An 18884-nucleotide genomic window follows, 5' to 3' on the forward strand; every position below is an offset into this window, starting at 1 on the left:
TTTCTTTTTTCTCCTTCCGAAGTAATCTTTAGGTCAAATTGTTTTACTAACTTTGTTTGCCTGTGAACGACGTGAACAATATATATATATATATATATATATGTATATACATATATGTGTGCGTGTGTGTATATGTGCGTATGTATGTTGTTTTTTACTGTACAATAATTAATTATCGCTTGTTGTGCCGAAACGCATTGTGTTAATAGTAAATAATTTGAAAATATAATCAAAGTATATTAGAGGATATAAAAAAATGCAAAAGTGAATGTAATTTCATATAATATGTATGTATATATATATATATATATGTAATTTTCGAACTTATGTACACTCCTTTTCCTGGGGCATCTCGTGTAATAAACTTTGCTATTATCGATAATCGTAATAGAACTTCATTTCTTCTCTATAGAATATTTTATATATATGTATATATTGAATATGTAAATTCAATTTGATTTCAAAATATTTCTTTCATTTAAATTTTTATTATAAATAATTAAGAAGAACAAGTCAACAACTTTATGTGAAACTCCATTCATTGAAAAAGTGAAAAATATATTTAAGCGATCGAAGCAAAAAGATCAGATAATGGAAAGAAATTGGACATAAAAATAGAATAAAAAAAAAAAAATTCTATAAGAATTATCTTTATTAGATCTCTCACGCGATCACTGTTTAAACAAATTCGAGATTTTTTATATAAATGCCATGAATGCTTGCTCGGACTAGAATGAAGTTAAATTTGAATACAAATGAAAGTTAGGATGAATATGACTTATACTGACTTATTGTGTTTACTACTAAGCAAGTCCGCATACCGCAATGCAATTGTAGCAATCCGAAAATCTCACTCTTTCATCTAACTTTCCTATCGGATTAATTTGGCTTAAACTGTTCACGATTAAAGCTTGATAGCGAAACATATTGACGCGTATTATATATGTATAATAATTCTTCGCTTGTCCCTTAAGAATTTTTTAATTATATGCATATTTATGTAAACAAATATTTTTAATTTATACTTAAATATAGTAATTTTCCCATTGGACGTGAGCTTCGTCTTAATCATTGTGTTTATAATTCAATCTAACATTAAAAAAAAAAAAAAACAACCACAACAACAACAATAGTGTTTGATGCTATAAGAACATTTCATAAATATGGGGGAAGAGAAATATTTAAAGTTGAACAATATGAAGATTATATACATCTCAGTCGACTTAACAACGTGATGACAAATGATACGTTAGACCATAAATGATATGAGAAATAAATGAACAAAAATTTCACTAAATAGAAAATGCAATGTCAGACTGGTGTCAGTCAGTGTTAAAGTGTTGAATTTTAATGAGAAATGAAATCAAAATTGACGTTTTGCCAAAATCGGCAGCGATAAATCTCGCCATAATCGAAACGGACAGAGCGTCATGAGCAAAAAAATCATGAAACAAAAAAGCAGAAACGAAAAACAAAAAAAAAAATAAATAAATATCTAATGATGTTATGTTATGTTAAGCATGACAACAAACTACCAAAATTGTAAAAAGACTAAAAAAAAAAAAAAAAAAAAAATATTTATATACCTGTAGAAAAATAGAAAGAAAACACGAAACAAAAACTTTATGAACGGAACGGGAACACATATCTCGAAATTAATTAAGTGAGAAAAACAATTGCAATTATTTACATTAGTAATTAATTTCCAATTTGGTCGCAACGCTCTATTAGGTGTTGGAGAACGATGACCTTATCTCACTTATATATACGCGTAAGCGGAACACTTCACCTCGGAAATTATTTGAACAGAGATTGCTCGAAAAGGAGATATTTTCACATTTTTTTTTTTTTTTCCCAATTTTGTGAAAATAATTGAAAATCTCTAGAGTGTAACGAGTTAGAATTTCCTGCATTCCCAAAACGATCATTAAGTTTACCGTACGGAAAAACTGCATTTTTCGAATTTTTTTTTTTTTTTCTTTCTTTCCTACGTTTTTTAATTGATTCCAACAATATTTTCGGTGACATATTCAACTTCCTTTAATCGCGTGCTCAAGGTAAGGTAAAAATCTTACCTCGTCGGTTTGAGTTAGCCAGTTCAGTGTATTTACGATTGGATTGAGGGTGAAATTCTCTTATATGACTCAAAAAATCAATCTTTTGATCAAAATCGCCATTTAAAACTTAAGTCACGCTTTTCTTCAAACATATTTGTTGAGTTACTCCTATTACTAGCTGTTGGAATTCTTAGATGCTCCGGCTTCAAATTAGATTGTAAATCGCACTATGCTACGTACTTACTATGTTATATGCAATTCAACACTTGAGGGGCGGAAGTTATATTTGGCGTGTTTTTGTCCGGACGCGTTTAGACGCGTTTAATATCTAGAAAGACATAAAACAGACTCATCTTTTGCTTGGCCTATTGATTTAAGCTTCTCCTGTCCTGTAGAGAACTATAATGCACCTTTAATTGACGACGTCCTTAATGTGCACAGTTTGCACACAGTTTGCATATTATACATGCACCTGTGTAATGTTCGGAAAACGGAGTCTTTCCTTTCAAAAATTTTTACACACTACTACTAAGGTATCTACCAATTTTTGATGTTAATAAAATCTCAACCTGGAGCACATAGTCTATACTCCATTTTTGTCTTTCATGGTCATTGATATATAATATTATATAGGTAGGTATAAGCGCAAGTATATGATTACAACTAATTTTTATTGAAAAAAAGTTTTTAACTGATCCGCGACGTCATCCTTATAAAGAAGAAGACTTTTTTCTCAATTAAAGAGCAAACGATTTCTTCATTTCACTTTCACTAATGAGTTTTAGCAGGAACTATGTCCTGATTGTGCTTGAAAAAAGATCGCTAAGAATGTTTAATCTGCATGATCTGATTTTTATTATTTAAAAAATAGCAAAAAGGAAGAAAGCGCCAGATAAAGAATTAATTAGAAGAAAATCGTTCAATCATTTTTAATTGAATGTGAAATAAATAATTTAAGCCTTACTTCAATTCGAGCGTCTTAAAAATCACAAACACATATATATATACATACATATATATATATAAATAAAAACTAAGCAATAATTAAGTAAATATATAAGTAAATGAATAAATGACATTCGCTGAGTCTTTCATTTCCAATATTAATCGCATTAATCACAAATATTGCGTCTTCAAGAAATCGATTATTTCTACAAAACACTTGACATGACAAAATGATTGAAAAGATGCGGAATCCTTTAGAACGGCATCGCATCTACATTACATAAATTCGATCCGGTCCTTAACTCTTTCCAACTTTCAATTGTCAATTGACAGAAATGAATCAAAAGCTAAGCCGGGAGCATATGAAATTTTCAAAACCTCGCAACTAGAATTTTAACAAAAAAATTGAAATAAAAGACTGTGATGACGATCCAGCTGAGAAACTCAAAAGTAAGTCAAATGAAAGCCACGATCTTATCTCGATCGATACGCGACATACATAAGACCTTTAGAATGTTGAATTTTTAATAATTTAATCAAAGAGTAAGCGTTTCGATCCTGGTAAGGACGAGAAATTCAAAAAAAAAAAACGCCAAACTTATTGACGAAAATGAAATGATGAAAAAGCATAATTTAATTCGATTTTTGTAATCTGATGTCTATATACAAAATAATAAATTTTGAATAGTGGATATGATCTCTTGAACGTGTTTGTGTGTGTGTGCTAGTGTTTATAATGTCTTTAAATGGTGTGGTGCATAACGAAGACTCATATATAAAACAAATGAAAATCTATATATATATATATATATGAACGTGCAATTATTATATGAAAATAGCAATGAACAATAAAACAATTAATCATCGAGCACACAATAAAGTCTTTCGATCAAACGCAATTAAAGTTGATAAAAATAAACTGAACAAATGGAAAATTGCACGTTTCTTTTTTTCGCAAATTTTTCTCTCTTTTTCACTTACTGCGCTTACTGTATAAATTTTATAAAATTATATGCACATACGTTTATTGACACCACTCATCAATCAGGCTAAGCTTAGAGAGAGTGCAACTAACTGTAGTACGTAGACAGATGTTCGAGAAGAAGCGGAAATTGAATGCGTCATCGAAAGACTGTTTTTTCTTCTTTTTTTTTTTTTTTTTTTTTTTTGTTTTTTAATGAATTCAAACCAACGTTTAGTGGAGTCGAATAGTAATAAAGAAATTTTTTGCGCACATATTAAGTAGCAGAAGAACAGCAATAAATTGTATTTATATATAAATACATACATATATATATATATATATGCATGTATGATTTGTTTGAATGTGCGATTACAATTTGCAATTATAATTGTCGGGGTAGTATACGTGCGTATTCTACAATAATTAGTTTCTTGTTACCTTTCGACTGATTAGTATGCTAGTGTGAAATATGTTTCTAATTGTTTATGTAATTATAATAATTTTTGAAGAGCACAGATATGATCACGATGTTCATGATGATAATAATGATGATGATAATGATGATGATGACCAACCAATAGATTTCACAGTATTATTGTAATTATAGATAATTCGTGAAGAATTAAGATTCCGGTTATTAAAGTAAACAAAAATTTTGTTTCTCTAATTTAATAAATAATTTAAGAAAATTTCAAAAACTCTTATTATTCACGCACCCGACCATCATCATCACCAATATTACAATGGTATAATTGCATAGTACGTTGTGTCATCATAAGTTAGTTAGTATTTCATTTTCATGGCCAAACCGGCATGTTTTCTCGCTTTGCGTATTCGTTGTAGCATTTAATTATCGCAAAATGTTAATTATCGCTTGTAATTATTACTGACTGACTGACTGACTGACTGACTGGCTGACTGACTGACTTAATACATCATTTTTTTTTATTTTTTTTTTTTTTATTTATTTATTTGCTTCACTTATTTATTTATTTATTTATTTTTTTTTCTCTACTCCAAGATATGAATTCTATTGTTAAATGGGTATATAAAAAAAAAAGTTCCTTTTCATTCATTTCAACAAAACTATTTTTTCTATTTACGGCGATAAGAATTTCATACATTTTCATAAGGGATAATAATATATATATATATATATATATGTGAACATTAATTATAAAATAATAATAAATAAAATAGTAATAATATTTGCGCGATGTATGCGCCAGTACAAGTAGACCTTGCGGAAAATTTCACAACACCGAGGTTAGTTTAGCCTACATTCATGATTTTACTAAAACTGCTCGTCATGCGTAGCTTCTTATTTTAAACATATGTAAATTTCTTAATAACGCTTTCATTTACGTCCATATGTCAATCTATTTACAATGCTTATGGCAATTTTTGATCGAAATCTAAAATAATGGAAAAAAATCTTGCTTTACTTGAACCAAGTTTGAACGAAATTCTGTACATCTATCTCCTATAAGGAGTTAACTGTATTGTGTATTAACTGTACTGTGTATCTCATTGCGTTCTTTTGCCATATCTAGAAAGTTTTTCCTCATTTTTGTTGCTTAAAAAGATTTCGACCCAAGGGTTCAGAAGTTAGCACTTGTGGAATATATTTAAATTGTTTAATTGAAGCGTTATGGGTATGTGTTGAGTGCGATGAGTTGTGATGACAAATTTGTTTTGAATACGCCTACCCATAAATTGAAATAAGTTAGTTGGTTGCTTTGCTTTGCTTTGCCGCGTAACCGTCGAACTAACGTAAGAAGTATAGCAGAAGCTAAAGACATCGCCAAACAATGTGTTTTGTCACATATTGAATCAATATCTAGGCGTAAGAAAACTGGCGGACTGCACAATGATTATCCTATTTGCTCACAGTGTAGCAAAAGCAACAAATCACAAGTTGGTGGCAAACTTGGATGAATGGATGATTTTAACTGCTGTCCCACATACACAAAGTTTCCATATCTAAGTTCTAGCGAGTATAGCGAGTACAGCCCTTTAGCCAAATCACAAAAGGATACTTCATAAGAAAAAATTTGGATCAAGTGGAGAAGGCTTTGGCGAAACTAATGTATTTTGAGGATCTTGGCAAATCGTCCTATAGAAAAGATACCGAAATGTTAGAGACATGTGACACTAACTTCACGAATAAGATCGTATTTTGCAAAAACACAAAATGTTTTCTTATTATCTGGGTCGGGAACTTCTCAGCCAAACCTTCGTATATTTGTATGCAATCTACAGCGAAGACTACCGTTGGAAACTTGACTGCTTACACAGTTCATCGAGCGCATTGATTAGCTGATTAAGACAACCGAATGCCGAGTACTCGCTTTTTCGCTTCCGATGTCATTACAATAATTATGGGCATATACTTTGCTCGAAAACATTTTTGTACTGGCCTTCAGAATTGCGCTATTAATGAATATTTGTGTTAAGGTTTAAATTAAAATCATTGCAATTTAGAATTTTGCTTCTAATCTATCTTAGTTTAGTCTTCCTCAGATGCTCTACCACAGTTTATGCGTATTATGCGACACTTTCCAGAAAGGATAGAATGATAGACGAACTAAATACCGTAAATATAATTATCGTTAGACAAAAAGAAATATATAGCTTAAGAAGAGACTTGTGATGCGCATTTCCGTGTGTTACAAACGGCGATGCATAGAATACCAAATTTGATAAATTAATAAACCAGCAACGATCTTTATAAATATGTATAAATCCTATGATTGCTTCTTTTTAACAAAACATGTCCTTATGCAAAGTAAAATTGACTGAAAATCTGTATAGAGAATACGCGCACTTCTTGTAGAAGTAAACACCGAATGAATAGAAGAAATATGTGCAGTAATTATTTATATATGTTCCTAAATGTAGGCAATTAAAATATATTTCATGCAAGTAAAACAAAAACTTTCTAATGACCACCTCTAGCATGACTATCCTCCATAATGCGAAAGCAGAAAATAGATGAGAAATCGATGAAAGAATTAGGGAAACGAATTATTCACCGAAAACCGAAACAGATGAATTTTTTCTCTTCTTGCTTTATTTTCTAAAATTTTTTCGTTTCACTTACTATACACGATTTTGGAAAGTCCTTCAATGCCCCGCAAAAAAAACGAATATCGGACTTTGTTCAAATGCTTAAGTAAATTTCCAAAATTTTCTTATCAATCTCAATTTTTCACTTTCACACTAATATTTATGATAATATAATTGCAGATGGGGAGCCGACGATGGCTACCGACTTACGAATAGATTTATAAGTTCAGATTCATACATACAGAGATTGTGAAAACTTAATGCAGACATTTGAATGGATCCAGTCTTGATCCAGCGAAGCATATTTCTAAATAATACAAATCGAACAATGAAAAAGCCTTTAATTACCAGCACTCAAGAACACGACTTGTTAAAAAAAATTCCAAATAAAATTTTTAGCTCAATTCGAGCATTTATCAAGAAAAGTTGCTAGTTCTGAAGGGACGGCTGAACCTTTTCGCGGTTTAGCTTAAGCAATAAAATTATTCTATATGGGAGGCAATGTAATTATTAAAAAGTTTGAATATAAAGCACTTGGAAATATGCTCTAAGGCCGCAAATGCCCAATGCAGAAGGCGAACAATTATATAAATAACTTGTAATATATAACATAAGATATAATGCATGAAAATTTAATCTCTGTCCTTTTGTTTGAAATATTTCGAGTGCAAAAAAGATACCATGAAATACTTGCTCATGCTGCAGTTTCCCTACACTGCATGTTTCTGCATTTAAGCGGGTTTTTTTTTTTTTTTTGCTTAAGTCTGAACTGAGTCTAAAGTAAATATTTTAAGATGCGGCAGACTTCTAATATTCTATATCGTTAAAAAAACTTGAGCACGTACCATGCACAAACAGCTTTAAAGCTGACAAGAAGACGACAAACTACACGAATAAAAACAAATAGGAAAACAGATAAAATTAAAAAAAAAAAATTATAGAAAATCTTTTTAAATAAAATTTACTTCACCCAGCAGGTGTCAGCGAGCAGAGTTACGATTAGAAGGAATGTAAATTAATATAGATTTCTATGAAATTTTGTTAAAGTATATCAAGTTCAAGCACATTTATGTGGTACGTGGAAACGAATTTTGCAGAGATTCTTTTTTTCCTTTTCCCTTTTTCCAATTTTATTTATTTTTTTTCTGTGCTGCATTTTTGTCGTTCATACACTTTTCCTGTAAACCGTTTACTGTGAACTGAAAAACACATGGTAACAAAAGGCGTAGAGAAATATTACGAAAGCGAAAAACGTTATGGAAAATCGTGCATATAGATCTCTGCATAGTATGTTTAAAGGGAAGTAAACAGTGGGTATTTTTTTTTTTTTTTATGTATATATATAACCACCACCGGAGGAGTTATATTGACTCGATGATTCTCCTTGCAGCACATGAGAGAACACATCGCACATCATTCCGTTGAAGGAAAACCATTTCGTTGGAGAAATGAAAATGCCATCAGAACTCTTTCATTTTGTTTCGTAACGCTATACCTAAAATAAAAAATTTTCTAAATCCTCTACAAGTTGGAAATGCTTGTGGTATATGGAAATTGGGTGAAAAAAAATTCGACCGCGACCAGATATAAACTACTTCCACATTCTATTTTATAAACAGGACAAAAATAAAAATATTAAAGTAGGAGAAACAGAGAGAGAGAGAGAGAGAGAGAGAGAGAGAGAAAGAAAGCCGAAGAGAGTTAAAATGTATGAAATATAAATAAAAGGTTCAAACATGTGTAGGAGCGAATTTTGTATACCCATCACTTATGGCAAATACGTTAAATCGCGGTTAAATACTTGCCTAAATATTCTTCGTTGAGATCATTTAGGATTTACGATAGAAGAAAGGATATGAAAAACAAAGTACAAATCCCTATTGTCATAACGAAAGCTAACAGCCGAAGTATTATGAAATTGATGATTTTTTTCGATGCCTATTCGGTGTTTTTAACTTTTCTATGGGCGTGGCGTGTTTTTTAGATGGTTAGCGTTTACTATGTAAAAAATAGTATGAAGAATTTCAATTTTCTATAATATTTTTGAAAAAAACAAGCAAAAACGTAAACGAATGATCGAATAGAATGAATTAATATATCTTTCTTTATAGTGAATGTATTGAAATATCAAAAAAGTTTGACTTTGTGTTACAAGGTAAATGATTTAAACGCTGTGCCAACAATTTCCCGTTGCAAATATAAAAATGTATACAACACGTGCACAGATATATGTTATGCTCCTAAAAGATACCATAATTTTCTCTACATACATATATATATATATATATATATTACATATATACATATGCATATAGCTAAAGAGAGGAGCATTCGCAGCTGTTTCCAAGCGGCCATATTTGCCGCCATTTTTATATTTTCCCAGCTCCTTTATGCTGGATGCAACTTTATACATACGTATATATATATATATATATATATATATATATATATATATATATATACATATATATATGTATTAAAAATACAGATTTTATGTAAAATTGGGTACGCGCCCAGCTTTTTGTTCCTTTCTGCCGCCTAAGGATAAAAAACGAAACAAATTTGATACGAAGTTGCCGAGCAAAACAAACTAAGAATAAAAACATTGCACTTGCCTTGAAGAAGAAGGAATAAAAAAAAGGAAAAGGAATTTCAGTCTAACATACAGGCTTACAAGCGACACCCATATGAATTACTGTAAGCATATCTCTATATATATATATATATATATATATATATATATATATATATATTAATGCATAAACATACACACTTTATACATAAATATATATATAAATATATTTCTCTCTCTCTCTCTCTCTCTCTATATATATATATGTAATTATGTGAAAAGACCTATTTACTTTACAGATTTTTATGCAGAGATCAGCTGTTTTATGTTATGATGGATAGATATGAAAACTGGATATAAACAACAGCTTTGACTACAAAGTCAAGAGCAATGCCTTTTTTTATATACAGTGACTTTATGTATGCAAGTGTAGGTAAGTATATGTTTTTGTACTAAGGCATTTTTTTTAGCTTTGCGTGTTTTTTATACAGAGAACGTGGATGACACTGAAGTCAGTTCAGTCACATAAAAAAGTAACGCCTGACAACAACGCTTCAAATATTTAGCACACTAAATCAAGACGACACTTAATTTGTTTATATATTTCAGATATACATTTAATTGCGTACAAACACATTTACATGTCAATGTTTATATTGAAGAGAAAGCTGACCATTTATTAATCACTAACGCTTTCTCACCGGAAAAGGATATGAACAGTAACACTTTAAAAGAAATTTAAGCACAAAACATACACAGGCACATTCCCTACACTGCAAATGTGATGTGATAAGTGCTTGGAAAACCTATATTATTTTATTGCAAATGTGAACTAACACAAACTTTGATATATATATATATATATATATATATATATATGTTTAGTACAGCGAATTAACATGTAGAGGTAAAAATTGAAATCTTTAAAAAAGTTAGAATATTTCAAGAAATGTAAATTAACTTAATTTGTATTGCAATCATAGAACTTCTTGTTGAGAGTTTTTAAACTTCAACTGGAGAAGAAAGAAAGCGCATACACAAATATTACATAATTCTGCGCGCTATGCATAAATTTTGATAAGTACGTACAGTGCATTACACATCCACATATATAAATATATAACTGACTTTGTTCATAATTACTTTTTTACATATCACTTATGTATATGAAAACGTTCTTTGTGGTTTAAAAAAATGTTAAAGTCAGCTAAGAAGGGAAACGAAAACAGCAGTAAAAGAGTGTTTGTATATGATTGCTGTTGTTATTATTATTAAGTGTAAAGTATAAATAAAGCCCATGTCTGCATAGTAATGATGAATCTAACAATAACGCTAAGATGACTCATCACAAGTCCCTCACTCACTAACTCACACACAGTGTATATATATCACGTAACAACGGAAAAAAGTAAAAAGAGAAACCTTTTTCTCCCACTTCTCGTCTATAAGCATAAACCAGGCGAATAGACTTGCAGGCGAACAGGCAAATAAGCAAACAGGCAAACAGTAGCAATATATCGAAGGTGCATTACATTTGTACCGCAAAATAATCATCAGAAAAATATTAAATAAAACTAAAGCGAAACACAGTTATTGAATGACCCCAAAGGCAATTTATGTTTAGTTTTTCTGTACCACGAATTAGGTAAAGTAATGGTCAACAACAGCAACAACACTACTTAAAAGAACTTGTACTGAAAAAACACCATCAAAAACAAGAATGAAGAAAATAACAAAAAAATAACGCAACCAAATCGTATAAAACAAGTTTTCTTTTTGTTTTGAAGTTTTTCACAGAACATTAAGGATAATGCTTTTGTATGTGTATGTGTACTTGATTTGCCGACGCTGCTGCAAACTGAAGCCGTAAACACAACAAAAACCAGATTTTCCAGATTGATTTAGCATAGAGAAGCAGAAAAAAAAAAAAAAAAAAAACAGCTTATAGTAATTTGGCTTTTTTTCTTAAATCAAAATAAAAATTAAAAAAACCAAAAAAAAAAACTTTATTTCAACTGAAATTTAATATAGTTAAGCAGGCGAGTAAACTTTTATTTATTTATTTATTTATTTTACTTTTTTTCTCTTTATTTAATACAACATAAAATAATGCCAGTTATTGCTTTAGCCAGTTACTTGTATGGGTATGGGTATCTGTGTGTGTGTGTGTGTGTGTGTGTGCATGCGTGTGTATATATATATATATATATATATATATGCGCCTATGTATAAGCGTATGTGTATGTGGGCAAAGGCAAATACGTGGGCGTGTTGACCACATTAAACGGCAATAAGTTACAACTTATATTGAACACTTACGGAAAGTCTTGAAAGAATTAAGAAACTTAGGAGCACGCGCCAAACACACTTTTCAAATCATGCACTCACTGTAAACACTACGTTGCAAAAATAACATAAACAAATTGAGAATGGTACAGTTACTGAATGCCGAATCGCCATTTGATACTCTAAGGCACCGGTCGTTGTAAAATCATGTTCCTTCAATGCTAAACATATTTAACATGATTTTTGTGAATGCTTTTAAGAAATTTTGCTTAATTTTTATTAACACGACATCTATAGAGGTACATAAGCAGCATACATAATGGACGCGATCACACAAATTTGTCAATCATTAAAAAACCGTCTTTTGTATATGACTTAATTGTTAGGAGAGTGTCCGAAAATTAATATTATCCGATATAATATTAAAAAGAAAAACAATCTTGGCGTGCCGAGAGCACGCGAACATTTGTTTTGCCTTTGATATTGAAAAACAATTTTCGGATAGCCTCACTACTTTATTTAATATGACTTGCAACATATTGTTGGAAGCTCAATTAGTTATAAAGAGTCATTCATTAAGCGTAGTAGTGAAGTAGTGAAGATTGAGTTTAGTATAAAATTAAACTTATATAAGAAGCAGGGAAGGATTACGACTGTACTCGCACTTGGGCTACTTCACTAATCTGTGATGTGACGGTCTTCAAGAACGTTTGATATTCCTATGCATAATGCATACTTTAGCGGAACGACGAACCATTCATACGATGCACGTATATACGGTATTTGAAACAGTAGCCTAATACCATTTAGAAATACCACATTGATAAAGACTCCATTCCATACACGTACTACATCTTGTTTGTTCAAATTTTTTTTTTTTTTGATAATCTTAGGCCAGATTGAGCGAATTTAGAATTTCAATACGAAACAACCTAAAGAGTGTAAGCAAAATTTTGGAATTCTAATCTAAAAAAATATAGATCTATCGGTTTCTTGGTACTTGTCCACGCACACATGGACTTTTAACCTTACGTCTTGCGAAAATAAAAAACTAAGTTTGAGAATAATTTTTTTTCTTCTCGAGAAAGTTTTTAGACCGTATTATTTAGTGCTTGCAGGTATTTTGATCAGCGACATCTATTGCTAACAATGATGAAGTAATGCAAAGTGTCAATGTACATAGCGATTAAATCTGACGATTTTGACCTCTCTCTCTCTACTTGAAATGACAATTTTTGCTTGGGTATTATCTTGGATATTATTCAGGATAGACAGACGCTAATCACGGAACGCTCAAAATTGCATTTTCGACATTCAAAACTGCTGCCGACACTCATCAAACACTTTTAGAAGCTTGTGGCGCTACTGCTCCATTATCCGTCAATTGTCGGTTGCGGCTTCAACGGTATAAAAGTAATGATTTTGATGTCAATGCCCAAAAGAGCGGTCTGGTAGACCAAGAAGTTCGAAGACAATAAATTCCAAGAATTATTGGACGTAAACTCAGCTCAAACTTGCAAGAAACATTCGAATAGCGTAGCAGTTGATGAGTTGAATCAATTGTTCCGAGATGTTTACTTGCGATATGAAACATGCAAATAGAACGAAAATTGCTATCACACCAACCGACCGAAAATGTCATTTCGAACGGTTTCAACATCGTACTTACAAGAAAGGTGTCTATCATCGCAATTCCAAGCACAAAAAGTCATGGGTTAGTCGAGCAGAACCATTCCTAACGCCACCGAAGCCGCGTATTCAGGGCCGTAAAGCTTTGTTGTGCATATGGTCGCACCAGCAGCAGGTGTAGTCTATTACGAGCTACTAAAACTAAATTAAACTGTTACTGCTGATGTCTATCGACGTCAATTGAACAAATCGAACGATTTATTGTAGCAAAAAAGACCACCAGTAGCGGTTAATAGACGCAAAGTTGTCACGCATACACTGCCTCGGATGGGAAGTTTTGCTGCAGCCAGCATACTCACCACACATAACGCCTTCCGATTACCATCTGTTCAGATCAGTGCAGCATAGGTTAGCTGGCACGCGTTCGCGAAATGCTGAGAAAGTGCAAAAAATATCATTCTTTCGAAGAGACATCGCCTTGTTGCCAAAAAGATGGGAAAAAGTTGTAGAAAATGATGGAAATTATTATGAGTAACATGTTTGCTGCCAATATATCTCAATAAATGCCTTTTTCAAGTAAAAAAAATGATTAGAATACATGCAAAAGCACCTATTAACTCTATTTACCGAGAGCATGCAAAATCTAACGTCACTACGTCATTGAGTAAAATGAAATTTTCTTAATATTTAATACAATATAGGATACCTGAAATGATGTTGCACCTTATAGATGCTACTTATAGACGATTGCATGAACTTAGTTAATATTCAATTCATGCGCGAGGAGAATATTTAAGATAGAGTCAAGTTTTAAGCCAAACTTTAGGAGTTGTTAAAGGGGGCGGGGAGGAAGGGAAAGCAAAGCCGCTTGTTCTTATTATCCACGGAGGTAGGAAAAAAATTTACTGATTTATAGCTTAACGTAATGAAAGGGAAAAGATGAACTTGGAGCCAATCCTTTCAATCAAGAGAAAGTGAACTCATTGTCGCTGTTCACAACACTCAAGAATATAAGTAATTTAGGGGCCTTTGATGGATAATTCTCCGCTTTCCAAACGATCGAAAACTCTAAAAAAGCTCCTTTACCAGGTAATCTTAGCGCGGCTTTAACAGATCTCGACTGATAACGAATAAAAATGAAAAAATTTGAAAATTTCTAAAAGCAAAGAGACATTAGTCCACCCACGTTGCAATCTTACGCTTATCATGCAAGTTATGCACATTTATACATAAAAATAAATAAATTAAAGAATTAGTAAAGAAGTGTGCCAACGCAATGGCGAAACTGGTGACGATTCTTCGATATTAGGGAATGGAAATAATTCTGGAAATTGTGAACTAAAGGGAGTGGCAACTTCCATTGATATAAATACTGGGGAATAAATCGGATTAAAGCGCAGCAAAAATGCAAGCGATTGATGTCGTTATTGTTAATGTTTGTCAATAAACTCTATATATATATATATATATATATATATATATATATGTGTGTTTTGTGCCTAAGAAGTCAGTATAATTTCAAGGTAATTTATTTAATTTTTATTTAATTTTATTTTTGTTATAAAGCAAGTAAGCCTCTCTTATTTCATTTCTTATTCCCTTTAATATTTAGCATAATAATCAATTAATTGCTTTCACCGCTGTTCTGACTCATTCGCTTCTTCTTTTTTCCTCTTTGTTGTTTTTTAAAGAAGTTGTTGTGCTAACTAAGACTTTTTTATACGTTTTAATAGACACCTATACATAAAGATTATTTTAAAACGAATTGCAGCAATTGTGAACAAAACAGTTATTGGGGATGCATTGCTTTTATGCGATTCTTGCAATTTTGCAACGCCATCGCAATTTTATCAGTTATATAATCGCTCTCCTACTTTTCAATAATAATACTTTCGTTTCGATATTCGACACGTATTTTAGTTGACGATAAAATCGAGAGAGAGAGAGAGAGAGAGAAAGAGAGAATAATGCAATATTTATTTTATTTATATTTTATCGTATTTTCCGGTGTAAATTATATTACGTGCAATTGTTTAGGAAAACGATTATGGTTCCAAATTGTTATTTATCTTATAAGCCGTAGAGCGTTAAAAAGATTCGAAATATGATAACAAAATCAGTCAATTTTGTTTCGCTTTAACAAAAAATTGTTTATCTAAATATATATATGATAGAATAACATATAGTGTATCTACTATTGTCGTATGCAACGTGGAAAATGAATAACTTGCAATAACGGACGCGATTATATTCGCTTTGGATCAATTTTGGAAGCAAGTTCAACTCGATAAACATAAATATTTTACGATCGTGCTAAATATCTTAACTAAATTTAATGACAGTATTTGTTTTAGCCTATGAAATATTGAGCGCAAGATAGAATACTTGATTCAGTATAATAATCAGACTTCCAGAATCATGCGCAAACAATCAAAATCTATGACGAACGATGTAAGTGGGAAATATTGTGATTGCGCCAAACGTAGCTATACGATAAATTAATTTTGCAACAACCTTAACGTCCGTCTATATGTCATTTAGCCTATCAAGAAATTTCTTCAAATACTTTAACTGCAGATCCATCCATATATCCTCGATATTCATCCTATTGCCCTTTCTGATTACTATTTATTTTGGCTTGTGGACAGCAATTCAATTGATCTCTACTTTGGTTTTACCAAAATCTGTCGAAGACACATTTTATTCACGGATTGACTGAGATTTATAAAAGACTTTTCTGTCGTAAAATTCACATATCAACCAGGTAGAGCAGACGAGCTAGTGATTAACGAAAGACAGTAATCCGTACAATTGATTGTCGTCAGATATAGTAAGTGGTTTAATTTGTAGCAATTTCCGTTTGTTTTTGTACGCCTAAGTAGGGAAGGATCGCATCTATTTTCAAGTCTTTGATCTTGGGTTTATTGGGCCGCTAAAATCTGAATAGAAGGTGACCGACAGACTGATACGAATAAATTATGCAGAATGTTACCTATCTCTATGAAAGATCACATCTGAAACGGGACAAGAACAACAAATCTTAAATAACTATATTCTCCTGCAATGTAGATAGTAATAAAAAGTTTATGGAGAGCCTGTCTATGGTTTTGATACCATTTCAAGTACAGCATAAGTTAACTTCATAAAGTTATGTTACTTGAGTTACTTTCAGAATAAAGTATTCTAACTTGTGTACATACATGTAGCATTGTTTCGTTGACATCAATCAAGATCGAGATAGGCAGTTATTCGAGAAATCCGATATCCTTAATATTATTAAACTGATAGCTTTTTTCAAGTTCCACTAATCTCGTTCGTAAAGCTCAGCCAACTTTGAGAAGGTAGGGTAACTAAATTACGAATATTCCATTGAATTTTACATATAGTACGCTTTAAATCCTTTGTAGGAGTTGAAAAGTTAGTTTCTGCGAGCTTTTTCAGTTCTCTTAAATGTCGTACAAAAATTATCGGATCCAATCTCCAATCATCTTCAATCGTTTTTTACTCCTCTAAAGGTTTTTTCTTAGACATGAGCGTTTTGTGCAGACATGAGTCTTTTACAATTGAAAAGTTATGAACTACTTTAGAATAGGCAGAGGGCCATTCAATGAGCTTATTTCATTTATTACAGAAAACAGAACTGAAGTTTAGCAAACGAACCCAGATCAACTCACTTTTATCAAGAAGTCAAATTGAAGCAGATAAATTAATCGCTTATACTGTCCATATTAAAAGCTGTTTTAAAAAAAACAAAAAAAATCTTCTCGCTTTGCTTGGCTTGGAACCATTCAAATACGCAAACAAAACTATTGATCATCAGTTAATATCATCGTTCCGTCCTCATATATAGTGTTCGTGTGCAGCCATTTATCGTTAGTAGCATCCTGAATGTACAAAATAACAGTTGATGAAACGGCGTTTTTTTTTTTTTATCAGTAAAACGGCTTCGTTTGCAGCATTCTTCAAATAAACAGCTGATTTGCTCAGCTGAGTGCTGAATATACGAACAGTAAGCTATTTTAAGCATAAATGGATATGAAATATTTCAAAATGTTGTGAAATATCATAAACATGTTTTTGGTGCTGCGGAAAACGAAAGACATCGGACAAATAGTGATAGCTTAAAGAGTATTGAGCGAAAGGAGAAATTCAGGAGAAACGTTAGTTAGTTACACCCAACCACAATGTATAGGAGCATAAAGTGGTTGAAAAGATTGTAAGGGACTCTGACGGAAGGCTTAAGACTTTTTTTATATAGACAAATACATATATTTAATTGATCAATATATTGTCCCTTAGAAAACGTCTTATATAATAATTTGACAAATTGGAAATTAGGTCAACTAATATACGACATATATCATATATATCACATCCCAGATTTAAGAAATATCGAATATGCACATTAATTACCTAAATTAGAAATTAGTTAGTTGCTTTTAAGTATTTTGATTCAAATAATTTGAAAGAAAGAAGGATTCCAGGTATTTCACCAAATGATAGACGTACAAGAACAGAAACGTCATTGAGAGAAATTTGATTTTTCAGATTAGCTGGCAATGCTCTTTGCGAGTGTTAAAAAGAAGCAAATGACATAACGAAAAAAAAAAAAAAAAAAAAACAATCTCCTACACCCACTATGCAGGCAAAAGGAAAGGTAGAAAGAAAATTCCATAATTAAGGAAATCAGTTCGTTGTAACAAAGAACGATCATACAACGAATAAATTAAGGATTATTTTATTGAATTGTTGGTAAGATGAGAAAGTTCCTTTATGAAAACAAAGTTATAGGCAAACAGATAGGCAAATGAAAGGTAGAAAGAATGAAAGAACTTACCACTATTGATAGAGTAACGATAAAAAGCCTCACAAAATGCCATTACCAAATCACCGGGCACCAGGGGACTTTGGATTGGTGTCTGAGTAGCTGATGAAGTGGTATTGGGTGATGACTGCGAAGATGAGGAGGTACTGCCAGTGCCATCGGATGCTAAGCCTGCAGCAGACGCGACTGTATCGTCAGCACCACCCTCCGGCAAATAAAAGGGCACAGCCATTTGTATATGTGTGGTGTGTTTTAAGCGAAAGTTAATCAAGGTGAACAACACCCGAGAAAACAAAACCTTCAGCGACTGTCTCTAATTTTTATCGCTTAAAAACAATCACAACCGGAATCTTTTTTAATAAATTTTCAGTACCTTTTTTTTTTTTTTTAATATTTGTCCAACTTTTTCTTCTCTTCTCTTCTCGTTTCTTTAATTTTTTTATAAAGTTTAGTTTTATTTTGTTAATTTATATTTATATATAAATAAATAAAAACTAAACTTTATAAAAAAATTAAAGAAACGAGAAGAGAAGAGAA

At 31.5% G+C, this 18884-nt stretch overlaps 1 protein-coding gene across 1 annotated transcript in view; it reads right to left on the bottom strand.

Moving 5' to 3' along the window:
• Positions 1–18768, bottom strand: part of LOC119631340 (cell death protein hid) — a 40185-nt gene extending 21417 nt beyond the window's left edge. Inside the window, exon 1 of the mRNA XM_038023459.1 lies at positions 18360–18768. Within this exon, the coding sequence (XP_037879387.1) occupies positions 18360–18579 (220 nt within the window). The 5' untranslated portion in view covers positions 18580–18768. The remainder of the gene's footprint in view (positions 1–18359) is intronic.
• Positions 18769–18884: the final 116 nt, after the last annotated feature.

The sequence above is a fragment of the Glossina fuscipes genome, unplaced genomic scaffold, assembly GCF_014805625.2.
Source record: "Glossina fuscipes isolate IAEA_lab_2018 unplaced genomic scaffold, Yale_Gfus_2 1, whole genome shotgun sequence".
NCBI lineage: Eukaryota > Metazoa > Arthropoda > Insecta > Diptera > Glossinidae > Glossina > Glossina fuscipes.